Genomic DNA, 27,599 nt, shown 5'->3' on the forward strand with positions numbered 1-27,599 from the left:
CCGTGAGTCTCTATCGTACCCTCACGGAGCTCCTGACAACCGTGACAACTGCCCTGAAGCTGCCCTTCCTTTGTCTCTTCATCTGAACTGAAACCTTCATGTACTCAAGACCTCAAGCAGCATCCTCACTTCTCCTTACACTATGGTGACTGGTGCTGTAGACTGAATGCTGTGTCCCTCCAAAATTCATAGGTTAAATCCTAACACCCAATCCGAAGGTATCTGGAGGTGGGACCTTTTGGGGGTGACGGAGGAGCCTGGTAGGCTGCAGTCCATGGGGTCGCGAAGAGTCGGGCACGACTGAGCGACTTCACTTTGACTTTTCACTTTCATGCATTGGAGGAAATGGCAACCCACTCCAGTGTTCTTGCCTGGAGAATCCCAGGGACGGGGGAGCCTGGTGGGCTGCCGTCTATGGGGTCGCACAGAGTCGGACACGACTGAAGCGACTTAGCAGCAGCAGCAGCAGCAGCAGGCCTTAAGGGAATGGGATTAGTATCTTTATAAAAGAGACCCAGAAAGCTCCCTTGACCTTCCCATCACATGAGGACACTGCTAAAAGCAGTCTCGGAACAAGGACCTCATCAGACACCAAATCTGCCTCCCTCTTGGACTTCTGCAGAACTATGAGAAATGAATTTCTATTGTTTATAAGCCATCCAGGCCACAATATTTTGTTACAGCAGCCTGAATGAACAAGACACTGGGCAAGTTCTTCCCCTTTCCTGTATCTCTGTCTCCTCTTCTGTACACTGGGAGCAGGAGGCCCTGCTTCCTGCCTCAGTGCAGGTCTTCTCATCACTCACAGCCCACAGCTGGCAGGCTGGCAGCATCAGCCAAGTCCAGTTCCCCCGCCCCACCTCCGGCAGCTTTCCCCGTGGATTCTGAATACCTCCTTGGCCAAGCCACCTTCCAGTGTCTGCCAATCCATTCCTTGGAGACCTCACACCTAACTCCTACCCTCCCTACCTCATCTTCTGCCATCTTTCTTGGCAATTTTGGCATCACCTCGCTGACCCAGGTGTCGTCCCATCTATATAACTCGTCTGCCTTCCCACTGCAGATGACTTTCATTTCGCTCTGCTTTGGACACTTGCACAGCGACAACCTCACCATCACCGAGAACTGCTCCAGAGTTCCTTCTGCCCTTCTCTGTGTCCACAGTTCATGGCTCACATTTTTATTATATCCTAGTAACCAGTCTACTCTCCATCCTTATTGAGGCTTCTAGCTAATCAATCCTTTTCAATTTACCTTGACCATTAAGGCCCTCTCTGGTTTTCTCTAACTCTACACACAGACATTCCAAGGATGCTTTCTCTAGTCCCCTGAACACTTCAACCTCTAATTCTCCTACCACTTATTTCAACAAATATTTATTAAGTGTCAATTATGGACCATTCATTACGACAGGTGATGAAGATAAAAAGGTTAAGATCACATTCTCTGTCCCCACGGGCCTACAAAGCATTACAGCAAACAGAGAAATAACAATAAAGTCATAAGTATTATATTAGAAGCAAATGGCTATGGGAGTACACAGAAAGAGAATTTCCCAAGTTAATGAGAATTACTGATAAGAGTGGCAAAAATGAACTAACTCCAAAAATATGCACACCATGTCATGTCATCGTGACCAGAGCTGTTGCCTGGCAACTGTAGCTATACCAAATCTTTCCAAACAGCTCTCTAGGCAGATGAACTCTGACCCCCTCATCCATCCACTTTCCTCCCCTCCACAAACCTTCTCTGTATTTTTATCCCTCCTTCCTTCCTCCTCACTGTACCTCAGAAGAGGCATTTTTCCTTTCCTTTTCAAAGAAGTTACATCAGCTGTGCTCTGGATCTCATCCCTCAATCGCTGGACTTGGTTCCATCAATTAGGGAGTCAAGGGAAGAAGGACGGTGTGTAGAGAGCAGCATGAAAGGAGCATTTAAAGTGCCCAGGAGGCCTGGGTAGGACTCCCAGGTTCGCTCTCACTTCTGTGACCTAGGGCAGGTCATTTCTCAGTTTCCGTTCATAGGAAATGAAAAGGCTGGACTAGCAATCTCCAAGGCGCCTTCCAGGGCTAACCTGCTCTCTGACCCATACTCCTCACTCTCATTCTGTTCTCTTCTCTTCACTAGCTTCTATGTCTAAAAGTGTGCTTCTGTCTTCCTTCCTTCCTATCTAGGGCGGGAACAGCTTCTTTACTAAACACTGCTCTGCTCTGTTGAGCCTGGTCTCTGAGGTCACCGATGCTGCACAGCTGAGAGCTTCCCCTCCAGCCCCACGTGCCATTCAACCAGCCTGACATCCCCTCATCCGGTTCTTATGATGATGAAGCACTCTGGTGTCCCCTCTCCTGGATGATGTACCTTTTCCCATCTTCTTTGCCGGTTTATTTCTCATCTTCCCTTTGGTCTCCACCTGAGTGGAGGTGAGTCAATCTTTCACGTCTTGCTCTTCTTTAAGACTTTCCCTCTAAGACAGGCCACACACTCTTTGTAAGATTTGTTCAGACACAATACAGCTGCTCACCAGCAAGCAAGACTCAGAACTGTATCAGTCGGATTTACTGAGGACTTACCAGGGGCAATGAGAACGTCCCTGAACAGGGACCCGATGCCAACTTTCCCTGGCAGAGTGGGGGACACACGGGACGCTCTTACCTGTCGCTGCTTTAGGAAGTCCAGGGCAATCTGCACGTTCTGCAGCCTGTGAAAACGCATCCTGCCCTTCTCCCGGGGCTGCAAACAAACAAACAAAAGGGATGTTTGTTTCAGCGACACCAATTTACCCACGCAGATCCCTTTCTGCTTTCATTTCAAGAACTAAAAGACCACAAAGAGTTCCCATGACTGAAGCCAGGCGTGGGAGCGTCACACAAAGCACCCCTCCAGGCAGGACCTGTGTGAGTTTTCACCATGCTCGCCGAGGCCCCCAAACGCCTCGTTTACCACTCAGATCCCCGTGAGCCCACGGCACGCTTGAACGCAGATGCTGGAGTCGTGCCGCAGCTTCTCTACAGGCTCCTCTGCAGCCAAACGTGGCAGAACTCGATTCTGGATGTGAGGTTAATGCAAACAAAGATTTGGCTCTATGGCTCCCAGAACCACAGTTAAATGCTACTGTAAGGGAAAGGTAAAAGGCCTAATTACAGGTGGCTCAGTAATGGACAGTGCCAACCATATTACAACCTGGCAAAAGAAACTACAGGTAGTCAATTTTACACTAGGGAATGAGAAGTTACACATGCTCGGTAAGTGAAAAAATCTAAAATGGAAGGCAGGAATCAAGAAGGAACCTATTTCCTAGGAAGACAAAGTAGGAAAGCCACCTTTTACTCCAGTTTGAAATACCCAGAGCAAACAAGACCTCGATGGTATAGGGTTCTTCAACACAGAACTCCAAAGAAAGGTATTTCCTGCTAGCCACTCAATCCTGGATGTCACACGAGCCACAGTGGAGAGCCCACCTCCACCCAGTGCCTCTGGTGCCACCAGCACCACCTCCCGGATCCAAGGCTCAATTCCTATCTACCCAAAACTGCGTGGAATCTGTTTCTCCAGTGAGCACAGGCAGGGATGGCTATCTACGTCTGGAGTGTCTTCTCCTGCTTACTTTCCAATGGTTCCCCCCACCACTACAATTGGGACTAAAACATCACTCTCACTAGATCATACCCAATTCATTTATGAGTATCAAAATGTTACTAACTAAAGGCCAATAAAATACAAGGTAGCTCTGTTGTGGGCACCTGCACAGAGGAAACACTGCCCAGGTTGATGGGCAAAAAGTAACCCAACACGTGGAGGGACGGGGTGGAAGCATCTCTGTGGGGGTCCCTCAATCCTTCTAAGCAAAACTTTCAAACCAGGGTAATTGACAGAGAATGTGAGGCCTCTCTGTGCAATAGGATAACTTTGTAAGTCAAAGTGTTAGGAAAAACCTTCTTAGTAAGAATCTCTTCTCAGTCATTCTAGCTGAACTAATTGTGAATATGGCTTAGAAGATGACAGAGCCTGTGAAACCGAAGATGCTAAGGCAACTGGAGGGGAGGGGAGATCAATGAGATGAAAAGACGACTTTAAGAGGACAGGGAATGGGGACACTGCCTGATCTCTATTTCCGGAGAAAAATCACAGGCTGTAACTTAGGGTCTGCAAGCAGAAAATGGCCCTCCTACACACTCTAATCTTTACGCCTAAGTACTCCCCACCAAAAATACCCTTGAGAACATGCAAGTTAAATCTCTGTCCTCTATAGCAACTAGAGATGTTATTGACGAAGGCAGAGTATCCCCATGCAGTGAGTGGTTTGCAAACAACAGGCTCTTTTGAAAACAAATGACGCGGTGTGTGCTGAGAACCTGGAGGCCAGAGAGGTGGCGAGCAAGTCCCCGTTAGTCTGGAGTGTAGAGACAGAAGGAGCAACTGACATGCTGTCAACTAAGCTTTCCACAGTTCTGCAATCTAGACTCAGACAACACAGCAAGGCCACCAGAAAGGCATGGGTCTCCAGTCACAACCGGACTTGACGCTGCCAAACATCATTATTCTTTTTGTGCCAGCTACTCACAGATAAGCAAAACAGTTCCCACCCTGGGATCGTCTAATGGTGGCACAAGGCACAATTAGTTTTAACTACTTTCTTTGGGACCCAAATTCCCAGGTGGACAGGGAAGAAGGCAATTGGTAAGTGAGCTACTTGGGGACCTAGAGAACCCCAAACCCTCTGATGGCCCTGCAGCGCCGTCTGGGACGCTGGTGTCCCCAGGAGGACCTACGACATCATCATCATCTTCCTCCTCCTGCTCCTCGCTGTTTGCACGGCGCCAGGAGGGCATGCTCACCAGGCGGAGGGTCTTCAGCCCTGCCGGCTCCTTTGGCCACCAACCAAGGCAGAGACGTGACAGAGTTAACAGGAAATTCACAACACATAAATGAAAAGGAAATGAACGCAGGAAAAAAAAAAGATGAAAATAAATATGAAAATACCCTCCCACCTCCACAAAGATGCAAAACAAAATTAAGACCAGAACAGATGGTTATACTGAACACTTCTTATGTTGAAACACAGCTTTAACTCTCCACAGGCCATCCATTCTCCCTACTTTTGTGAATCAAGTAAGGGAGAATGCATAATGAGAATATGCATATGAAAGAGATATTTGGGTGGTTTCTGGTGAAAAGATGATTATTTTACAACTATCTCCATAAACACCTGTAGGTCTTCAAAGGCTAGGGAAAGAAATCAGATTGGAGTGGTTTTAACCTGTTTTGTAAGCAACATCACTGAAAAGGATCACTTTTCAATATAAAATCACTACAAGTTCATCAAATATACCAGCCAAATTGCCTAAAATATAATTTTGTGAGCACTTTTAAGTCCAACACAGTGAAAGTAAAATTCTGATTACTTAGGAGATTTATAAATGAGGGCCAGAGAAGAACTAGAATTCATATGTACTGGCTATGTCAACAAAAGCATCTGTCAATTTTAGGCCATTAAAAATTTTTTTTTTTTTTTTTAAAAAAGAAAAGAAACCAAAACAAAGGACCCCAGGAAAGCCAAGCCCAATCCTGGAAGAAGCTGACTATTACTTAGGGAGAGAAATCTAACGTGTCAAATCCTGCTCTAGAATTCACCAAAGACAGAGAGTGTGCCGGCTCCGGCGCACCTCTCACAGGTGTCTCCACACTCAGCCTTGGCCTTTTCTAAACGAAAAAGCATGTTGTCTATAACACTCTAGACAGAGCAGGAGCCACACAGCATCACAGGCTCAAGTTAGGCTCCCACATGTGAAACAATGAGCCCATGGTGAGGCCACCCTGATCCCTTCAACAAAGTGAGGACAAGAGCTGATAAGCCAAGAGGTTTGGACAGGCTTTGTCCTCAGACAGGTAACTGTTTCCATAAGTCACATTTAATACATATGGGGAGGATGCAGGCGTATCTAATTATCCAAGGAGCCCAGATGTACAGCATCTGGGGCTATGCTCAGACATCAACTTCAGCTCTTCTTCAAACCTGTGACAGACGATGAATTCCAGAAGGGAGGAAGTTAGGCCGTTTGGGAAACAATGACTCTAAACACCTGTAAATCTCAGCTCTTTGTTGAATATAGAAAATAAAGTAATTCACAGTAGAAGGAAAAATAGGAGGAATCTGTGTAGACTAGAAATAACACTGTAGGAAGAAAAACATGCCTTATTAAAAAATCTTAAAGTGAGAATCTACTATTCCTGAAATACTAGCATGTATAAATAGATAAAGAACAAGGAGAAATCATGCAAATATAAAAGTAATAGAACCAATACTGGATTCCATCAAGAAATTAGAATTTAAAGAATTAAAAAAATGAAATAATATATGACAAATCAGGTTAAATTAAAATGAACTTATATTATTTGTGGCATCTGGTCCCATCACTACATGGGAAATAGATGGGGAAACAGTGGAAACAGTGTCAGACTTTATTTTTTGGGGCTCCAAAATCACTGCAGATGGTGATTGAAGCCATGAAATTAAAAGACGCTTACTCCTTGGAAGGAAAGTTATAACCAACCTAGATAGCATATTCAAAAGCAGAGACATTACTTTGCCAACAAAGGTCTGTCTAGTCAAGGCTATGGTTTTTCCAGTGGTCATGTATGGATGTGAGAGTTGGACTGTGAAGAAAGCTGAGCACTGAAGTATTGATGCTTTTGAACTATGTGGTGTTGGAGAAGACTCTTGAGAGTCCCTTGGACTGCAAGGAGATCCAACCAGTCCATTCTAAAGGAGATCGGTCCTGGGTGTTCTTTGGAAGGAATGATGCTAAAGCTGAAACTCCAGTACTTTGGCCACCTCATGCAAAGAGTTGACTCATTGGAAAAGACTCTGATGCTGGGAGGGATTGGGGGCAGGAGGAAAAGGGGACGACAGAGGATGAGATGGCTGGATGGCATCACCGACTCGATGGACGCGAGTTTGAGTGAACTCTGGGACATGGTGATGGACAGGAAGGCCTGGCGTGCTGCGATTCATGGGGTCGCAAAGAGTCGGACACTGAAGCGGACACATGAGCAACTGAACTGAACTGAATTGGTATCATTTGTAAAGCATTAAGTCTGAGTTGGAAATAAAGTCCAGCCATCACCTCTTCTACTTTTTCCTCCCATGTAACAGAAGTGACAGCCACCTCCCCAGCACTCAACACGATGGACCTATATCATTAATAGGGCCACACCTGGGAAGTCACCCATTAGGAGGAGAGAGAAGCTCACCAGTTTGATGCCCGAGAGGACCTCCAGCAGAGAGATCAGGTTATGGCCATCCCGCAGGTCTTCATAAAGGTCATTTATGTGCTTGCGGACCTGCGCGTGAGAGCAAAACAAGACTGATTTTTATTTGATCTTGAATTATTTTATTATCCACACAAGCGCTTACGGTTCTTTGTAAACACAAATTAAATAATTTGAAACAGAAAACAATAAACAGTTCAGGAATATTCAGGTTGGAATACAATACATATGAGATGGTAACACTTAACAGAGGCTTGTATGTGTTTTTTCAAATTGACGCCAGATCTATTACATACTCCAGTCAACCCTGAACAATATTCCATAAAGTTTGGCCAAGTCTTGATCATCCCGAAACATCTCAGGAATTATTATGGGCAAAAATATGATACAACAGCCAGTGATGGACACATGAGACCTGTCAGAGTCAGTAAAGCCCTCCAGAGTGCTACAAAGGAAATCAAAATGCTAGACACTCAGTGTTCCATGGGGTGTAGCTTTAATTTAACCCCTTTTTTACCCAATACTTATAAATAAATAAATAGTGAATTTGAGAATTCTTTTCCTTTGGGGAAAAATAATTCTAATTTTGTAACTGAAACTATGAAAAAACAAATATCACTTTAGAAAAATGCGTGGGTAATGTCAAACACTAAATGCTTTAGATGTTATCTCACCCACCCCTAACATCTATAAGGTGGGCATTATTATATTACACATTATTACTATTATTATTATATTATGCCTATTTTACATATGCGGAAACTAGGCACAAAGAGGTTAAGTAACTTGCCTAAGGTCAAAACTAAGTGGAAAAACTGGCTTCAGTTTCATCTTTCTGATTTTAGCCTTTGCCATTACTACAAGGCTTTGTAATCAGCCGTAATCTCATTCTATTTATTTAATCCAAACAACTGCCCTGCGAAGTCCTATTTCATAAGAGAAACTGAGGAAGCTAAGGCTCTGAGAAGTTATGGTCACACAACTTTAGGACGTGGCTAATATGACTGATTTGTTCCAAGTCTAGTGACACCTTCATTGAGTGTTGCACAAACAGAATCAGAAGACTAGTGGAAATTATAAGAAGGAAGACCCTTTACAATATACACAACTTTCTAGGCAACAAGAGAAAGGGTTACTCTAGAAGTAGTGGATTTCTAGTCACTGGAGTTTTTCAAGCAAGGGCTGGGATACTGGGATTTCTACATTCACATGGAAGCCTGAACTATAAGTCCTTTCCAACTGTAATATTCTAGCATTCAAAACTGAGAATCTGAAAAGACAAAGACTGGAAACATCTTGGTGGACTTCCTAGAAGAGAAAGGACTTGAAGGATTAGAAAATGTTTGATAGAGAAAGAGGATGGGAAAATCACATAAAGACTCCTAAATAGGAGGGTGGAAATATGAAGGATGCACATGTTTGTACCTGTACATGAAGGACCAAGAAGCTGACAGACAGATAACCCAATCGGAGAAAACAGTTCATCATGAGTTGAATAATAGCTTTCAAATCTTTAAAGAATATTTCTTTAACTTTTTTTGTGATATTGACAATGACATGACACACTTTTTAGTGTAATCTTCAATATTAACATTTTCTCCCTCACTTTCTTAAGTTTAGACAATAAATGAAACAATACACGTGGCTCAAACTTATACCACTTATTCATGTCCATGGTGTAAATACTCCTACCATGACCGATTTCAAGCTATTAACATAAAGTCACTAAAAGCGATGTTGGGGAGAGATGTACAGTAGCACACCAATACACAGTATTTCCATCATAAAGAGACAACAGATATAATTAACCTCAAGAGCACAGATGATAATAATGTAGTAAAGTATCTAAGAAGGAATGAATTTTGAGTATTTATTACCTTCATTTTAAATCTAATTTAAGTGTAAGTTTATATAATTTAACTTATCATCATGGCTGTGCTTAGAAAATAGCTCACAAGACTCCTGAACATTCACTATTCAGCTCTCACAAGGCCACGAAAGCTGGCTCGAACATATGGGTGGCTCTAAAATCTTAAGACTCCTCCCTCAAGTGGGTCCAAGGGTTCAAGCTTGGGGCCTGGGACAACCACACTGCACCACTCACAGAAATTAGCAGGTCATAAGGGTTGGAAAGGGAGTTGGTTTTGACAAGTTCAATTTTAAATATGCTGAGTTTAAAACAACAGCAAAGGAGCTACAAATGGAAATGTTCTTGAAGCAGCTGGAAATACCAGAATCCAATCCGGGTCAGCTGAGAACTCAAGTTTAGAAGTCATATGCATTGAGGTGCTAGCTAAACACATGGGAAATGTTGGGCTTTCTGGGTTGGGGCAAAAAGAAAAAAACAAGAGTGCTAAGGACTGAGCCTGAGGGAATAGCCGAAATTAGAAGGCAGGAGATGGGAAAGCAATCAACAAAGGGCAGGGCGGATGGGGAAAGGCAGTGGAAGAGTCAGGCAACAAGCAAGGGAGCAACATCGAGGAAGCGATCGCCACCAGCATCCGACGCGACAGGACAAGGAGGATGAAGACTAGGAAACGGTTTTTGAGTTTTCTGACAAATCAAAGGGCTTTTGTGAGAATGATTTTCTAGAAAGTTGGGGGATGGAAATCAGATTACAAACAAACAAATACAAGATTTTTAAATGTCAGAAATTATTAAATACTAGATATTAAGGGTTAAGAAGAGAAGAGACAATAATGAGCGATTTATTTTTGGCAGCTAAGACCTGAATACAGGGTATAAAAATCGGGAGTGGTCAAGGAGTAATTATTTAAATAAATTATATAGGGTTGTGAACCAGATGAGATCATGTTCTCAATGGGACACCAAACACCACGGAGAGCTGAAAAGATAAAGGAGGCACTTAAAATGCAAAGGTTAGTTTTATATCAAAGCTCCAATGTTTCCTTCTGAAAATTCCAGTTAAGTTTTATGCCTGTGAATAGTAAAGTTGAACCTTACAAGAAATTTAGATGAGAACTAGCTTACTGTGTTTCTCAGTCTTTGTGTGACTATAATAACCAATTAACTATGAAAAACAGCAGAGAGGTCTAGACAGAAGTAATGGGGGAGGTGAGGTTTTTCCCCCCTTAGAGAATTTTCAGCAGAGAACAGCTGTCTATTTCTGAAGCGCACTGGACACAGCTCTGCCGAGACAAGGATAAAGAACTGGCTAACATTTGTTAGTGCTTTTACATCAGAAAAGTTTCAGATGCAGAGGTGAGATTTTGGAGGGCTCAGCTAACATACCAAGATCAGACAGCTAGTAAATGACTAAGCCAATCAAATCCAGGTCTCCCCCATTCTAGTCTTTAACTCTTTTGTACATACTGGGTTGTCTCTAAAGTTTTCCACAAATCTCAGAGAAAGTCCGGTGGACTAAGTACCAGAAATATTAGGGGCAGCCAGTTAGGGCCAAGAATGCTTAGGAATCATCCATAGGTATGCTTCTTTCCAACTATCATGCTACTCTGTTAACAAATAAGATGAGTAAAAAAACTTCAACTGTCCAGGTCCCTGCCTGTTTGTAGTCCCTGTAAAAATCACCATCAAAATCGGTTCTTTAGAAATCTCCAAGGAATATATACAAATGGCTAACAAACTCATGAGAAGATGCTCAGTATCAGTAGCCATAAAGAAAATGTAAATCAAACTACAGACAGACTCCACACTTCACACTGACTAGAATGGCTATAATCAAAAAGACAAATAATAAGTGCTGGTGAAGCTACAGAGAAACCGGAACCCTCATACACTCCTAGTGAGAATATAAAATGGTGCAGCTGCTTTGGAAAACAGCCTGATAGTTCCTTAAAAGGCTAAACACAAGTTACCATATGACTCAGTAATTCCACTCCTAGGTATATATTCAAAAGAATTAAAAACATATGTTCAGAAAAAGTAATTTGTACATGAATGAATGTTCATAGCAGCATTCTTTGTTCACATTAGCCAAAGTCTGAAAATAATCCAAATGCCTACATATTATACTATAAGCAAGAAACCAGTTACAAACAAGCACATGTTGTATGATTCCATTTACATGAGATATTTAGAATCAGCAAACCTATAGAGACAGAGAGTGAATAGACTGGTGGTTGCCTAGGGCAGGGGAAGGAATGGAGGGGTGTTTAGGGATAATGTGGAGAAGGCGATGGCACCCCACTCCAGTACTCTTGCCTGGAAAATCCCATGGACGGAGGAGCCTGGTAGGCTGCAGTCCATGGGGTCGCGAAGAGTCGGACACAACTGAGCGACTTCACTTTCACTTTTCACTTTCATGCATTGGAGAAAGAAATGGCAACCCACTCCAGTGTTCTTGCCTGGAGAAGCCCAGGGACGGGGGAGCCTGGTGGGCTGCTGTCTATGGGGTCGCACAGAGTCGGACACGACTGACGTGACTTAGCAGTTAGGGATAATGATTTAAGGGTACAGGGTTTCTTTATGGGGAGTGAGGAAAATAAATGTTCTAAAATTGTGGTGATGGCTGCACAATTTTGAATATAATAAAAGTCATTGAACTGTATACTTTAAATGTGTGATATGTAAACTAAATCTCAACACAGCTATTTTTAAAAATTAATGAATGACTAAATTTTCAGACAAGGCCAATCCTCCCCAATCATCATGCATTCGTAAACCAAGGAAAGCTCTGCTCTCCCAATTTTTAAAAGATTGGCTTGAGGGTATGAAAAAATAAACAGCTTCCCCCAGTTTCTGAGTGGCTTTAGCAAAGGGAATAAATTGCACTTAAGTGCTTGGTATCAGAATCGGAGCTCAAAGGGACTTCAAAGATGACTTAACGCTAACATTCTCAGTTTACAGATGAGAAATGCATTGTCTAGAGAAGTTACATAACTGTGTAAAATCATTTAGCTGGAAAGTGCCAGATCACTGTCTGTTGACTCTGTGTTCACTGCTTTTTCCCTTCACAAGGCTTCCATGATGCTTGAAGGGTAGAAACAACATATTAACAACATTACTAAATTATAAGGGGCTCCCCCAAAAGAACCAAGGATTGTCCCGTAGCATTCTTTAATACCTGCAGAGAGCCTGATCTGGCAAAGTTTTGCTCAAAGACTCACTCTTAAAAGAAACACAAGTAGCTCAATTTCCTTGATCCACACTATGTTGCAGAGCAATATATAAGTGAGAGGAGAAAGCTTTAAAGAGAAAAGTATGTTATTTACTCTCATTTATACTTATTAAGGGCTTCCCAGGTGGTGATAGTGGTAAAGAACCTGCCTGCCAATGCAGGAGACATAAGAGATGGAGTTCAATCTCTGAGTTGGGAAGATCCCCTGTAAGAGGAAATGGTAACCCACTCCAGTATTCTTACCTGGAGAATCCCATGGACAGAGGAGCCTGACAGTCTACGGTCCTTAAGGTCGCACAGAGTCAGACATGACTGAAGTGACTTAGCACACATACTTATTAAAAGATACAGGGAAAATGAAAGCGAGCCTGGTAACTTCAGATGCATTTCTGAATTTATAGATTTCTCAGCCATAAAAGGGAAAATTCCATTTTGATTCAACGGCCAAATTTATCCTCCAGGAAAAGCCTAACACTAAAAAAGCAGATTATAGTTGTTGTAAGTTATTTTGTTTGTTTTTTTTGTTGCTGTTCTGGTTTTTTTTGGTGGGGGGTTGGGGGAGGCTGGGGTCATAGACTTCTGGAGAGAACTGTGCTCAAATGCAGGGAACAAAAATGGGGGCTGGGAATCTCTGCTGAAATAAATAGAGTATGATGTGGGAGTAAAGTGTGAGGCTCCTTGCAGATAACAATTCTACGTCTCCTGTTCTGAGAGTTCCTTAAGCTTTGAGGAATCTGACAGGGATATCAGCCAACTCTGATTAACAAAGATTCTCTGAGGATGAGGATGATTGTAAAGTCTCCCAAGGGTAGCTTCACTTCACAGGCAGGCGCTAATGCTCAGGGAGTAGAGAATCCAAGTTCAAACGTAGAACCGAGTCCTCCAGTGGGGGTTGGAACGCACTGAGGGTGAAATCAAGGCCTGAGAACTCAGGTCTGGGCAGAGCTGGTCACAAGCCACCACCCCATGGTCACAGCGGGGCAACAAAGGCAACACTCCGCTCCTGGGCAGCACGACTCCATCGGTCTCCTAAACTGCACTCCACTGCCAGGCTCCTTCTGACCTTTCCCACAGGCTGAATAAGCGAAGAGGTGTGACAGTAAATGCAGTGCTGAGGGAGCAGTGAGCTGCCTCACGTGGCCGCGGCACAGAGGCTGCACAGCAAAGGGGGCCTGGAACCACGAGCTGGAGAGCCTCAAACGAGCAGAAGAAAATTGAGACCATCAGGAAAAACGTGGGAGTTAACCTTTGCTGGTTTTCTGTAGTTCTTAAGTAAAATCCCAGGAAGGCCAATGGCTTCTAGATTGCATACATGAAAAAAAAAATAGAAAGGACGATTCCATCTGTTAGATTAAATGCTTTTCTTACTTTCTACCCACTAACCTCTGCAGTCCACAGAAACTGACCAGAGAAAGCTCATGCTCTCTCTTCTGTCTCACCCTCTCAGCCTTTCTTGAAGTTCTTTTTAGGGAGATATATCTATACTTTATAAGCTGCCAGGACCCAGAGAAATAGCAGGGATAATGCAAATAAAAACCTCACTTAAAATCCTAGATCTTTCTTTTTGATGGTTCTGGTGTACGAAGAGAACTCTTCGATCTGTAGGACTTGCATTCTGCCTTAGGTGATCTGTATGTATATTTCAGGTGCTTACATTCTTAAATCTCTTTTAAGATTGGACCAACAGTGTTCTCAGCTAAAAAAGAGGAATGAATCATCTTATTCAATAACAAACTATTTCCTAAAGAGATACTTGGGAATCCAAGAGATTAGGTTATAACCAAATTTACAACTTGAGGGCTTGGTTGCTTTGATCTTACATTAGTCTGCCTGCCAGTGGCAACACTAATGTGGTTCATGTGTACTTGGGGAGCAAAGCAAAGGATGCTTGAGCTACAAAGAATAGATTTTGATCCCTAATTCTCAGCCCAAAGTTCAAATACAGCCAGCATGGAACAATGATTCTGATGAGCAGTGAACCTCTGTGAAATACCCCAAGGTGAGAAAATGCCATTGGAACTGTAAGGCTGGGGGAATAGGAAGAGATGAAAAATCGCCAGGGAGTTAAGTAAAGCTCTGGCTGGCCTCCAGCTGCTAACAATGCCATGTGTGTTTGTCTCGTTTCTCCCCGCCCTGAGCCTCCTGTCATCACACAGCACTGAGGCAGAGGCCCAACAGGCAACATCAGTTACAAGTGAAGAGCGGGGAGCCAGAGCATTTGTACTGAACTACAAAGTTTAGGGTACAAGCCTGAAGAAGGGACAGTTCAGTTTCTCCAAATCTTAAGAGATGAGGTGTGAAAACAGAGCCAGATAGGGGCATATTGAATAGAAACAAGAAGTCATTTTGGTCAGAAGACTTGTGATTGGTCTTTAGCTCCATCCTTCACTAGCTGTATGATCTTGGAAAAGTCACTTCATCCTTCTAATTTTCAGCTTCTTCAGCTGTTACATTGAAAGGATAAAATATCTTTACATCCTTCAGGGTTACTGTAAGGATCAAGTCAGATTAGAATATGCTTTGTAAGCTAAAAGGACTACTGAACTGTTATCCACTCAAGGGAACAAATCCTTACTGAATACTTCTCATGCTCCTGGTGCAGGACGTGGATGAGACAGCAGCACAGCAAGCCCCAGCCCCCGAGGAGGTGTGAGCGCACACACCCACCTCTTCAGAGGGGTGTGGGACACAGACGGAGCTGCAACGGTCACAGGGATGGAGGTCAGGGTCTCAGGAAGGGGGTACTGGACCTGGGCCTTGAAAAGTAAGTGGATGATGGCCAGGCAGCAGAGGTCAAGACGTGCCTTCAACGGAGAGAGAAATGAATAAGCTAAGAGGTGTGAAAGTATACCGAGTTTAGAAGGTGGTGACTTGTTTCCTGGGGCTGCAGCACAGGCTACAGGGGAGAGTGCCTGGCTGGAAACAGGCTGTGAAGGGCTCTGCACCCTGACAGAGTTGTTTGTCACCAAATGAGAGGCAACTGGTAAATGCTGAAGAAATTAGAGGAAAACGGCACGTTTTTTCCCTCCCTCTCTCTTTCCCTTCCTTCTTTGTCCTGACTAAAAAAATAAGACACATCAACCTTCAAATTACAGTCTGGGAGAATGACGGCTGCTGCAGCTGCTGCAACAGGAGCATGAAGGAGGACAGAGAGGACGCCCAGGAAAGGGCATGGGTTCCACGAGGGAGAGTCAGGGGGATATTTACCAAGGGGAGTGACGGTGGTGGCATCCAGGCAGGACAGACTTGGGAAGGTAATCCAAGCAGAGGGTGCCCCAGGAGCAAAGACACAGAGTCATAAACAGCGTGCCAAACAGTTCAGCAAGCGTGTAAGGTCCAAGGGGAATGTGACACTGTGAGCCCGGAGAGGTAGGCAGACCAGCGCCAGGACTGCAGAGGTGAAGAGTACAGGTGCTAGACTTTAGGTTGCTTGAGTTCTAGTGTTTTAATTCAACTTCCTTCTAGTGTTTAACCTCTCTAAACCTCATTGATACAATGGGACTATGAACAGAATCTATAGTATAAGGTCACTGAAGAATTAAAGGAGATGATCCATGTAAAGGGCTTAGTACAGAAAGTATGATTTACCCTAAGCACTCAATAAATTACTACCATTATCATCACATTTGTTCTTACAGAAAACTTTATTAGGAAACTATTACAGTGGCCAAGTCAAGAGAAGAGGCCCTGGACTAGGGCAGAGAAGAGAAATCAGATGCAAGCATCTTTCTGAGTTGGAAGTGACTGACTGGAGTTGGTGGCAGGGAGAGTTGATGGGTAGGACTAAATATAGTATGATTCCAGGTTCCTAACTTGGATAGCTAGGTACATGAATGATAATACTGAGCACTTTGGGATGTACTGAATATAGGATATGTCTGGGTAACATCCAGATGACTGTGTCAAGGACACTATTGAGATACGGGTCTTTGGCTTAGGAAAGAACACAGAGAAAGGCTCTATCATTACCTCCTGATCTAAATCTTGTATTAAGAGTTTGAAAACCAACCTCACCTGCAGTTGAAGAAGTGACCTAAGGAGCTATGTCTGATTTATGTAAGCATCTCCCAGGCCACATAGTTCACTGAACTACATCGACAGACCCCTGACCACAGAGGAGAAGAAAACCCCAGGCACCCAGATTGTTCGCGTTTGTGTCTTTAGAATCATGTGGCTGCAGGGGTTTATACCACCATTTGAGGGACAACCACCACAGCTCACACACAAGCAAAAGCAAGGAGTACAGAGAACTGAATGTAGAAGACACAAAGAGAGAAAGAAAAATGAAAAAACAAAGAGCTCATAAAAAGAGGAGAGAGCAGCTGCCTAGTGAAGCAGTTTTCATAAAGCTCAGATGCATCCAGGCACGAGGGAGAGTCAGGGGGATATTTACCTGTTTGGCATGCTGTTTATGACTCTGTATCTTTGCTCCTGGGGCACCCTCTGCTTGGATTACCTTCCCAAGGACAAGGAGATCACCCCTATCCCTCTCTATGGGTGATTCCTTGCATTCTATGCAAACGGAATGATCCCTGCGGCTAACACAGATGAGACTGCCAAGGATACAGAGAACAAAACAAGAAAACGGTCAAGGTTAGGGGACGTGGGAGAAGGCAATGGCACCCCACTCCAGTACTCTTGCCTGGAGAATCCCAGGGACGGGGGAGCCTGATGGGCTGCCGTCTATGGGGTCGCACAGAGTCAGACACGACTGAAGTGACTTAGCAGCAGCAGTAGGGGACGTCAACATGGAGGACAAGAAGCCAGTGAAAAAGGCAGGAGAAAGACATTCATGGAGGGAAGAGGTAACTTGGGAAAAAGCAGTGTCCTGGAAGGCAACAGAAGAGAGGGCTTTAAAGAAGCAGTGAGTTAGTTAATACTATCAGATGCTACAAAGAAATCAAATGAGAGAAAGATAAAACCACTGGAAACAGCAATTAAGAGGTCCCTGGTAATCTTTCTCAGAGCAGCAATTATTCACAACTCAAAATTACCTGAGTTGAGTAATTACTATAACTTAAAAACTTTGTATTCAAATATGACTGTCATATTAGTCATACTGTTTATCCTTAGGCAGGTAATATGTCTCTGCCTTGGGTTTTCCTCTTTTTTAAAATAATGATAAGATCTCCCTCCAACCCTAGCCATTTTGTTCTGTATTTTAAACTGCATGGGGGTTAAACAAGTATATACATAATAAAAAAGTTCACTAAACTGATGATTTAAGACTTGCACACTTTAAGAGAGAACAAGATTCCCTCTGCCCCATCCTTACACAGTAATCAGATTAAAAAAATTAAAACAAAATAGGGGCTTATAAAATAGTATGTAAAGTTTGACGCAAAGCATTCTTGGAATCTCAGGAATCACCCCATGGTATCCTCAACCTCAGCCTTCTTAGGTAATGGAGGAGTTACTGTCTTCACCAAGAAGCTCATCCATGAAAGTTTCCACACTATTAGGACTATATTAGATAAATATATATATATATTCTTTTTTTTTTTTTTTTTTTTTAAGAAAGAAAAGGAAAAAAAGGCATGCATCCCCATCAACGGGACCCTGCGGCCAGCAACGCGAGCTGTCTGGGAGGAGGGCCTGACAGATTCAGACCGGGGCGCCCGAGAGGGCTCCTACCTTCATCAGGTGCTTGTTGGCCCATTTGGTGAACGTCTTCTTCTGCACTCGGTCCCGTTCATCTGTGAGGAGACAAGGAGAAGGCGCCGGCTTAGCGCGGCCTGGCGCCATGTTCCCTAGCCTCTGCCTTGCCCACACCCAGCCTCTCCAGCACAGTGGAGACAGTTTCTTCAGCCTGAGAGACAGCGTCTTGTTGTTGGGAAAGTTCAGTCTCTCTGAATTTCCTTCTTCTGTCACTTTACACATTAGACAGAATCACATGCCTCAAGAATCATGTCACCGCAAAGTCTCCTTCACATCCTAATTCTCTAGGGAGGGCAGTGATTCCCTGCACCCCCACCCCACCCCCAGCAAGCTCCAAAAATCCAAAGCTGTGAAAACCCCCAACAGGAGGGTGGAGTGGCCCTGGCCCTCGGGACATCCAGTGCTGAGGTTACATTTCACTCTCCACACAGGGTCCTCCTGATCAATGCTCTCCTCCCTCCCCGCTCCTCCCCTAGGACTCCCTCACTCTAGCTTCCTCCCCAGCCTTGCCAACCAAACTCTCAAAGCTGCCCACTAGGCCCCCTGGAACATCTCTCCTCCCCTCCCTCCCTTCTCCAAGTCTTACAACCCCCATTTTTTCTTAGGCAAATTCTGCTCCATTCTGACTTTGTTCACCTCTTCAACAGAAACACGACTGTCAACACTTGACAATGACTACATCACAGAGGCCTGATCAAGAGGAGAACTCACTTTCTCCCACAACTGCCACCTCCAGACCACTGATCCATCAGTCTGTTCCTCTTCTATTTATTCGAAGCCCTTTCCCTCCACTGTATGATCCTGTTCGAATCATCCCTGCTATCATGGACCATTCCCTGCTGCATGCACCCCTCCACATGGCAAATCTACCTTAACCTCCCCCAACAACTTTGTTCAATGGGTATTCTCTGACGTCATCCTCAAATTATTTCAACATATGTGTGGACAATGCATGTGAGCTTGCTTGGCTCCACTGACCCTCATCTCCAATCCATAGACAGCCACCACCATGCCACTTCCTAGGCCTCATTTCTTCTCCAAACATAGCTACTCAGCAGTCATCTCTACCAATCTTTCATATCTCCTCCTCACTTTCAACCTTCAATCACTCTCTTCTTACTTTATCCTATTTATTAAGAACGTCTAAGATTATCCCAATCTGTGCCAGACAACATGATTAAGCAAGTCAAAGCTGTTGTCACGAGTACCCCAGGGACTCTCACCTCCCTAATATTCTACTACTACTTTCACTAGGACAATCCACAAGCCGAGATGACCACTCCTCCATTTCTTCTCCAACGAAGAGACATTTCAGAAGAAAGTAGCAGAATTTTGTAAATCTGACTCTGCTGCTGCTAAGTCACTTTAGTCGTGTCCGACTCTGTGTGACCCCGTAGACAGCAACCAACCAGGCTCCCGAGACATTTCAGAAGAAAGTAGCAGAATTTTGTAAATCTGACTCTGCTGCTGCTAAGTCACTTTAGTCGTGTCCAACTCTGTGTGACCCCGTAGACGGCAACCAACCAGGCTCCACCGTCTCCTGGGATTCAAGAGAAGTAGCTGACTCATTAGTCAGATTTTTCCAGTGATCATGTATGGATGTGAGAGTTGGACTGTGAAGAAAGCTGAGCACCGAAGAATTGATGCTTTTGAACTGTGGTGTTGGAGAAGACTCTTGAGAGTCCCTTGGACTGCAAGGAGATCCAACCAGTCCATTCTGAAGGAGATCAGCCCTGGGATTCTTTGGAAGGAATGATGCTAAAGCTGAAACTCCAGTACTTTAGCCACCTCATGCAAAGAGTTGACTCATTGGAAAAGACTCTGATGTTGGGAGGGATTGGGGGCAGGAGGAGAAGGGGACGACAGAGGATGAGATGGCTGGATGGCATCACTGACTCGATGGACGTGAGTCTGAGTGAACTCCGGGAGTTGGTGATGGACAGGGAGGCCTGGCGTGCTGCGATTCATGGGGTCGCAAAGAGTCAGACACAACTGAGCGACTGAACTGAACTAACTGACTCACTAGTAACTCACACACACTTCAATAGGTTTTCTGTCCCTACTGCAGTTATTCCCTTCTTACTGATACCCAAGTAAAAGCCACACAAGCACTGGCCCGCCACTTCCAGGTGGGTGTCCTGTCTTCTTACTTCTCTGAATTGATACCCATCCACTAAGTTCTCCTTTATCTGTCTCTAACCTTACCCTCACCTCTTCCTTTCCAGTCTCTGAATCTATAGCCATCCAGTAAGCACTCCTCCAACTGTTGCTAACCTTACCTTCACCCCCTTTCTGGCTTTGTTTGTAGGAAACAGTGATCTTTTCCTACTATAGACCATGGAAGTTAGGAATTAGAATGCATTTGTCTAATTCCTTGCTGATTTGCAAATCCACTCAACAACAATCATTTTGTTCAGAGTTGAAAGGTCTGTCCAAATCTTGCATACATTTACAATATTACTGAAGCTTAAAACTTAATAGTGAATTCTTCATAAGCAACATATACTAATTAAAGTTCCATAAAGTGTCATAATCTGCATCCTTATAAATTCTACCTATTGGCACTCATTTGGAACTGTTTTTAAAGTCTAATCTAATTTTCCCTTCATAGAGGCCTGCAATTATTTAAGTCAGAATTTTTATTAGATTTGACCACTGTCATTCCAACATATTTTGATCATTCGATCTTTTCAGATGCTGATTTAGTTACCTGACCTCTTCATAATCCTTTCCAAGCTTGTGTCAGAGTCAGCTTGCAGCTACAATCTCATCTAAATCACTGACATTCTTTTCACAGCAAGCTACTTTCTTCCTCTCCACTTCTCCAAATGCTATTTAAAATCCAGCTCATTCATTCACTCATTTATTCTTTGAATAGGTCTTAGTAAGGAGCTAGCTGTTTGGAATAGCCTGTATTATACAAAGTCACAGTCCCTACCTTTAAAAGAGATGACAGTCTGGCAGAAAGAAGAAATAACTTCAATGTGGCTGTAACAGAGGTAAGCACAGAGTGCTCAAGAACATAAGAGAAGTAGCTAAGCCTCTCTGACTGCAGGAGAGACACACAGGAGGCTAGTGAGCGTCTCTAGATGGGTGGCTCTGCTGCTGCTGCTGCTGCTAAGTCGCTTCAGTCGTGTCCGACTCTGTGCGACCCCATAGACGGCAGCCCACCAGGCTCCCCCGTCCCTGGGATTCTCCAGGCAAGAACACTGGAGTGGGGTGCCATTTCCTTCTCCAATGCATGAAAGTGAAAAGTGAAAGTGAAGTCGCTCAGTCGTGTCTGACCCTTAGCGACCCCATGGACTGCAGTCTACCAGGCTCCTCCATCCATAGGATTCTCCAGGCAAGAGTAACGGAGTGGGGTGCCATTGCCTTCTCCGTGGGTGTCTCTACTAAAATTTAAAACATGAGTTACAAGCTAGTCAGAAAGAGAAGGGAAGGGGCAAGGTTACAAGAAGTTCCACCTAGTGCAAAGTAACAGAGATATGAAGGAGCTCATGTTCAGACAATTGCACAGAATTAACGGGAGCTGAAAGACAGGATGTGTATTAGGTGGTAGTGACACATAAAACTGGATAGAATGGCATGAGTCAAATCATGGCCTTTCATGACAAGCTAAGGAGTCCAAACTTTATCACCAAGAAACTGGTAAGGGAAGATAAGAGAACATATTAAAAGATTTTAAACAGGAGAATGACTTGGTGAGATTGATGTTTGAGAAACGTTACTCTGGTAGCCTTTCCTGACAATCCCATGTCTCAATAGTCTCTTTATTCTCCAAATTTTTATGGTATTTACTATGCTAATCACTCAATCTGTACTTATATAATTATATAAATTCTAAACTTCGAATAATCTTATTGTTACTCATCAATGAGATCATTAACTCCCTGAGGAAAGACATCATGCTTTATGTTTTTACATCTACCATAGCTACTAACATCTAAAGCTCTACATAATAAGACCTAAAACAAATCCTTCCACTTATTTGAATTGAGAGTCAGGTTTTTAGCTATTGGAAGCATAACTGATGAGAAACCATCTGGTTTCCCTAGTGCACTATCCCCATGGGAAGGCTTGGGAGGTGAAGAGAATAACTATGGGGAGAAAATAAAGAAGATGCAATCGTGTTAATCACACCTCCAGGTCTAAAGGATACGAGGCCGTGAACTAAAAAGAAATCACATGAATTCCACCTCTTTAAAATACTGGCAAGTTCAAAAGGAAATTTATTAACTTTTTCTTTTCCATCTATGTAGTGTTTAACCTATTACAGCAAACATGTATTACTTTTATAATAAAAGAAATTCTATAAAGAAAACTTGTGTCTTCAGAGTGATAACTCTAATATTAGAAACAGCCTATTTTTGGTTATAAAGCTAATCAGTAGAGCAAGGCAGAGTAGACCCGGCATTGGTGGAAATGCAGAACAATATATATATATATATATATATATATATATATAAAACAATCTTGCCCAAAGCTGGAGGATCCTTTTTTAGGATACTATGTTGCAGACCAATCAATTACATGAACATTCTCTCCTGACTTTAGCATTAGGATAAGAGGACACCAATACTGCCGTGCCTGGAATTTAAGATCTTAATATTTCAGCAAGGAAATTCATTAGGGAAGTCAAACAACAACCTGATTACATAGACCTTCAGAACACTCCAAACAGCTCAGACTTCAAAAGTTTCTAGTAAGTTTTAGGTTTGATTCCCTACACATAAATCCCTCATTTAATTCCAGGCCCAGCAAAGATCTTTCTACCTAACACTGGAGATAAAAGTTTAAGAAGATATGTTTATATGAGAAGAAAACAGTCAATCAGAGCAAAGGTGATGTTACTTTTAAAAGCTTCTTGTAAATTCAGCTCCACCAAAGGCTGTGAACTGACAACAAAGAACCCAAGAGCCTCCTGGGAAATTCTTAGATTAAACTTATGGAGGCACCAACTAGTCATGTGAGGGTTACTCAGTTAGAAGGGTTTAATACTCGTGTCCAACTTTATTAAGACACCAAGCTACCAATACCTACCCTAACTTTCTTAATTTTAGTGTCACTGGCAGAGTCCGTCCTTGCTACCTAGGCAAGTCCGTCCCCCTGAAATGTGGATCCTACGTCTTCCCTTCCCCTTGAGAAGCTTATTCCAACCTTCCCTGCCTAGCTTGTATACCTTTACCTACTCTTCTCCTTTCCCCTCAGCTACATGAACAAGTGTGAAGACAACGCTCACCATTTCCACTTTCTCATCCCCCTGCTTCACCACGTGACCTGGCTTCCAGCTTCACAAATTCATGGAAACTGCTCTGTGCACAGTCACCTACCTGCCAACCCAGAAGACAATCTGACCTTTTCTTTACCTTTTAAACCCCCTCTCCCTCTTGTATCTGAGACTCCATTCTGCCCTGGTTTCCCTCCTTCCCCTTTGATTATTCCTTCTCTTTTGCTCACCCCTTAAATGGTTACTCATCCTTAGCCCTCTTTCCTTTTTATTCCATATTACAGCTTCTTAAGATATCCATGGGCTTAAAGGTCCATAAGTGGGTTTGGAGGCGGTGGGGTCATAAGCCACCGAAAATTGCAGGCAAAATTTCTGGTGTTATGTACATTATGGGATGAAAACAAAACAAAACAAAAAACCTATAGACTTTACAAAAAAAAATAAAGAAAAGTTGTTCTTTACATTCTCCCAAAATGATTTGCTCTACCCATGGTTTCAACTGTAACCTATACACTGACAATTCCCAAATTCATTATCTTCAGCTCAGTACTTTATCCTAAATACCATTCTCATATGTCCAACTGACTCCTAAAACTTTAATGCTCATTTCAAGCTCAACTTGCCTAAAAATGAACTCTTACCTCTCTCCCTGCTTCTAATAGGTTTCCCTGCTATATATAATCCATTTGTTTTGGTTTGAATGTCTATGCCCTCCTAAAATTCATACCCTGAAATCATACTCCCAATGTGATGTGACAGAATTAGAAGGTGAAGCCTTGGGGAAGTGATTAGGTCATCAGGGTGGAGCTCTATAGATGGAATTAGCTCTATAGATGGAATTAGTGTCCTTACAAAAAGCTCTTTCCCACCCACTCCATCATGAAGGTGCAGTGAGAAGACAGCCAGCTGTCTATGAACCAGAAAGAGGTCCTTACAAGACACCAAATCAGTGGGTGCCTTGACCATGGACTGACCCACCTCCAGAACAGTGAGAAATCAGTGTCTGCTGTTTAAGCCACTGAGTCTATGGTTTTGTTACAGCAGCCCAAAGGTAGCTCAGCGGCACCAAATCTGTTTGATCCCTGGATCAGGAAGAGCCCCTGGAGAAGGAAATGGCAACCCACTCCCATATTCTTGCCTGGGGAATTCCATGGACAGAGGAGCCTGGCAGGCTATACAGTCCTTGGGGTAGCAAAGAGTCGGACACAACTTAGTAACTCAATAACAAACGGACTAAGACAGCTCCTCCTCAAGGCTACCAGCAACCTTTTTCACAAGAATGATCTTCTTACTGTCACATTAAAATCCTTCAGTGACTCCTTATCCTCCTAATAATATAACAGCTAACATTTATCGACCATCTACTTATATGTCAAGTACCTTACATTTATTGTTCCCAGTACTCAAAACCCTGTGAAAGTGAAAGTGAAGTTGCTCAGTCGTCCAACTCTGTGACCCCATGGACTGTAGCCTACCGGGCTCCTCCGTCCATGGATCTCCAGGTAAGAATACTGGAGTGGGTTGCCATTTCCTCCTCCAGGGGATCTTCCCAACTCAGGGATCAAACCTGAGTCTCCAGCATTGCAGGTAGATGCTTTAACCTCTGAGCCACTAGGGAAGCTTTAACAACCCTGAAAGGCATTATTTTACTGGAAAGATAAAGCCCACAGAGGCTTGCCCAAGATCACAAGGTAAGTCCGAACTCAGCTCTACTGGATTCTAAAGCCTGATACCTGCATTCAGGATAACATTTAAACTTTTTAGCTTGAGATCTAAGACCTCTTATGATGCAGCCACTTTTCCCTCTCCAACCTTTCATAAAAACTCTAATTTTCAGCTTTGGTGAATGTATAGCTCTGTTTAGTCGCTCAGTCATGTTCAACTCTTCACGTCCCCATGGACTGCAGCACGCCAGGCTTCCCTGTCCATCACCAACTCCCAGGGTTTATTCAAACTCATGTCCATTGAGTCAGTGATGCCATCCAACCATCTCATCCCCTGTCATCCCCTTCTCCTTCTGCCTTCAGTCTTTCTCAGCATCAGGGTCTTTTCAAATGAGTCAGCTCTTCACATCAGGTAGCCAAAGTATTGGAGTTTTAGCTTCAGCATCTGTCCTTCCAATGATATTCAGGACTGATTTCCTTTAAGATGGACTGGTTTGATCTCCTTGGAGTCCAAGGGACTCTCAAGAATCTTCTCCAACACCACAGTTCAAAAGCATTAATTCTTCGGCACTCGGCTTTCTTTATAGTCCAACTCTTACATCCATACATGACTACTGGAAAAACCACAGCCTTGATGAGACGGACCTTTGTTGTGAATGTACAACTGTCCCCAAATGAGACATGTGCTCTTACACCCTCCAGGCTTTGCATTTACTGTTCTTTCTGTGTGGAAGACAGCTCCGGCCTTCCCAACTATGCATTCTTCGGCATTCAACTTAGCTATCACCTCCTCCATCCCTTACACACATGAGTTGAGGTCATCTCCCTCTTGTGCTTATTACAAGGTATCATAGTTTGCTTATCCATATGTCCTTGTACTCAGAACAACTTGAGGATAGGTCTGTGGTCAGAAATGAAAGCCTGCATTTGAGACACAAAGTTCTGTGTTCTATTCCAACATAGCCTACAACATAGCTCCAGTGCATCGCGAATCATGAAAAAAACAAATGAGAGAAAAGCCTCTGCTTATTTTCCTGAGGGCCACAGAAAAATTACAGGTGGTTCAAGAAGCCCAAGAAGCACCAACCACCTGGAATTATAAAACTGAGACATGTGAGCTGACAAAAAGGGAAATAAATATGTAGAAAGCTGGGATCAGCCTGTTCCCTGACCACATGAGGTCAATCTAGTGGCAGAGACCAATATGTATTAATTAATAAATAACTGACAATAACACCAAGCAAACAGATACCAGATACAAGCTGCACAAAATTGTGCAGATAAACAGACTTGATTAATTCTGACAGGGGGATAGGAGAAGAGTTCATGAAAGGCGTGGTATTTGAAGTAAACCTGGGATGACAAGTACGATTTTGGCAGCCCAAAAAGAGGTTAAGGAATTCCAAAGAATAAGCTTGAGCAGTGACTTGGAGATGTGTGAGTACACAGGATATGCTGGAGGGCATGATGTGGCTACATACCATGGAAACTAATAAGGTGACCTGAGATCACATCACTCCAGAGCTGGAATAAGGAGCATGTTAATACTTTCAGTAGATAAAGGATACCACTGAAATTTCCTGAACCAGAGTGTTCTGGAAAGATTAGCCTGGCATTGGATTGAAGACCAGACTGCAGCAGAGAAACACTAAGAGGCAGAAGCAACTAGAGGCCTACTGTGTGCAACAGACCAAGAAAGAAACCAAAGCATGAACAGCGCTGAGGCAGTGGGAATACAAAAAGGCAGGCAGATCCCCACACAATGCAGAGGAAGAAACAACAGCCTTTAACTACTGACTAGCTGTTAAAGAAAGGGACAGTGGAAGATAATCCTGAAGTTTCTAGTCACAACAACTGGGAGGAGTGGTACCTTGAGATAAGGAAAACAGAAGGCACAGATTGGGTTGGGTAAAGTAACTGCTGAAAATTCTTAAAGAGATGAGAATACCAGACCACCTTACCTGCCTCCTGCAAAACCTGTATGCAGGTCAAGAAGTAATGGTTAGAACTGGACATGCAACAATGGACTGGTTCCAAATTGGGAAAGGAGTACATCAAGGCTGTATATTGTCACTCTGCTTATTTAACTTATATGCAGAGTACATCATGAGAAACACCAGACTGGATGATGCACAAGCAGGAATCAAGACTGCCAGGAGAAATATCAATAACCTCAGATATGCAGATGACACCACCCTTATAGTAGGAAGTGAAGAGGAACTAAAGAGCCTCTTGATGAAGGTGAAAGAGAGTGAAAAAGCTGGCTTAAAACTCAACATTCAAAAAACTAAGATCATGGCATCCGGTCCCATCACTCCATGGCAAACAGATAGGGAAACGATGGAGAAAAGTGACAGTTTATTTTCTTAAGCTCCAAAATCACTGCAGATGGTGACTGCAGCTATGAAATTAAAAGACGCTTGCTCCTTGGAAGAAAAGCTATGATCAACCTAGATAGCATATTAAAAAGCAGAGACATTACTTTGCCAACAAAGGTCCGTCTAGTCAAAGCTATGGTCTTTCCAGTGGTCGTGTATGGATGTGAGAGTTGGACCATAAAGAAAGCTGAGTACCGAAGAATTGATGCTTTTGAACTGTGGTGTTGCTCTTGAGAGTCCCTTGGACAGCAAGGAGATCAAATCAGTCAATCCTAAATGAAATCAGTCCTGAATATTCATTGGAA

The 27,599-nt window shown here is 43.4% G+C and overlaps 1 protein-coding gene across 3 annotated transcripts in view; it reads right to left on the reverse strand.

Moving 5' to 3' along the window:
- The window catches only part of MACF1 (microtubule actin crosslinking factor 1), a 320,564-nt gene that overhangs the window by 192,038 nt on the left and 100,927 nt on the right, over positions 1 to 27,599 (reverse strand). For all 3 annotated transcript variants that reach the window (XM_055586319.1, XM_055586318.1, XM_055586320.1), the window contains exons 2-5: positions 18,002 to 18,063; positions 7,252 to 7,341; positions 4,770 to 4,865; positions 2,653 to 2,730 (exon numbers count right to left, since the gene is read on the reverse strand). In XM_055586319.1, the coding sequence (XP_055442294.1) occupies positions 2,653 to 2,730; positions 4,770 to 4,865; positions 7,252 to 7,341; positions 18,002 to 18,063 (326 nt within the window). The remainder of the gene's footprint in view (positions 1 to 2,652; positions 2,731 to 4,769; positions 4,866 to 7,251; positions 7,342 to 18,001; positions 18,064 to 27,599) is intronic.

The sequence above is a fragment of the Bubalus kerabau genome, chromosome 6 (assembly GCF_029407905.1).
Source record: "Bubalus kerabau isolate K-KA32 ecotype Philippines breed swamp buffalo chromosome 6, PCC_UOA_SB_1v2, whole genome shotgun sequence".
NCBI classification, from domain to species: Eukaryota; Metazoa; Chordata; class Mammalia; order Artiodactyla; family Bovidae; genus Bubalus; species Bubalus kerabau.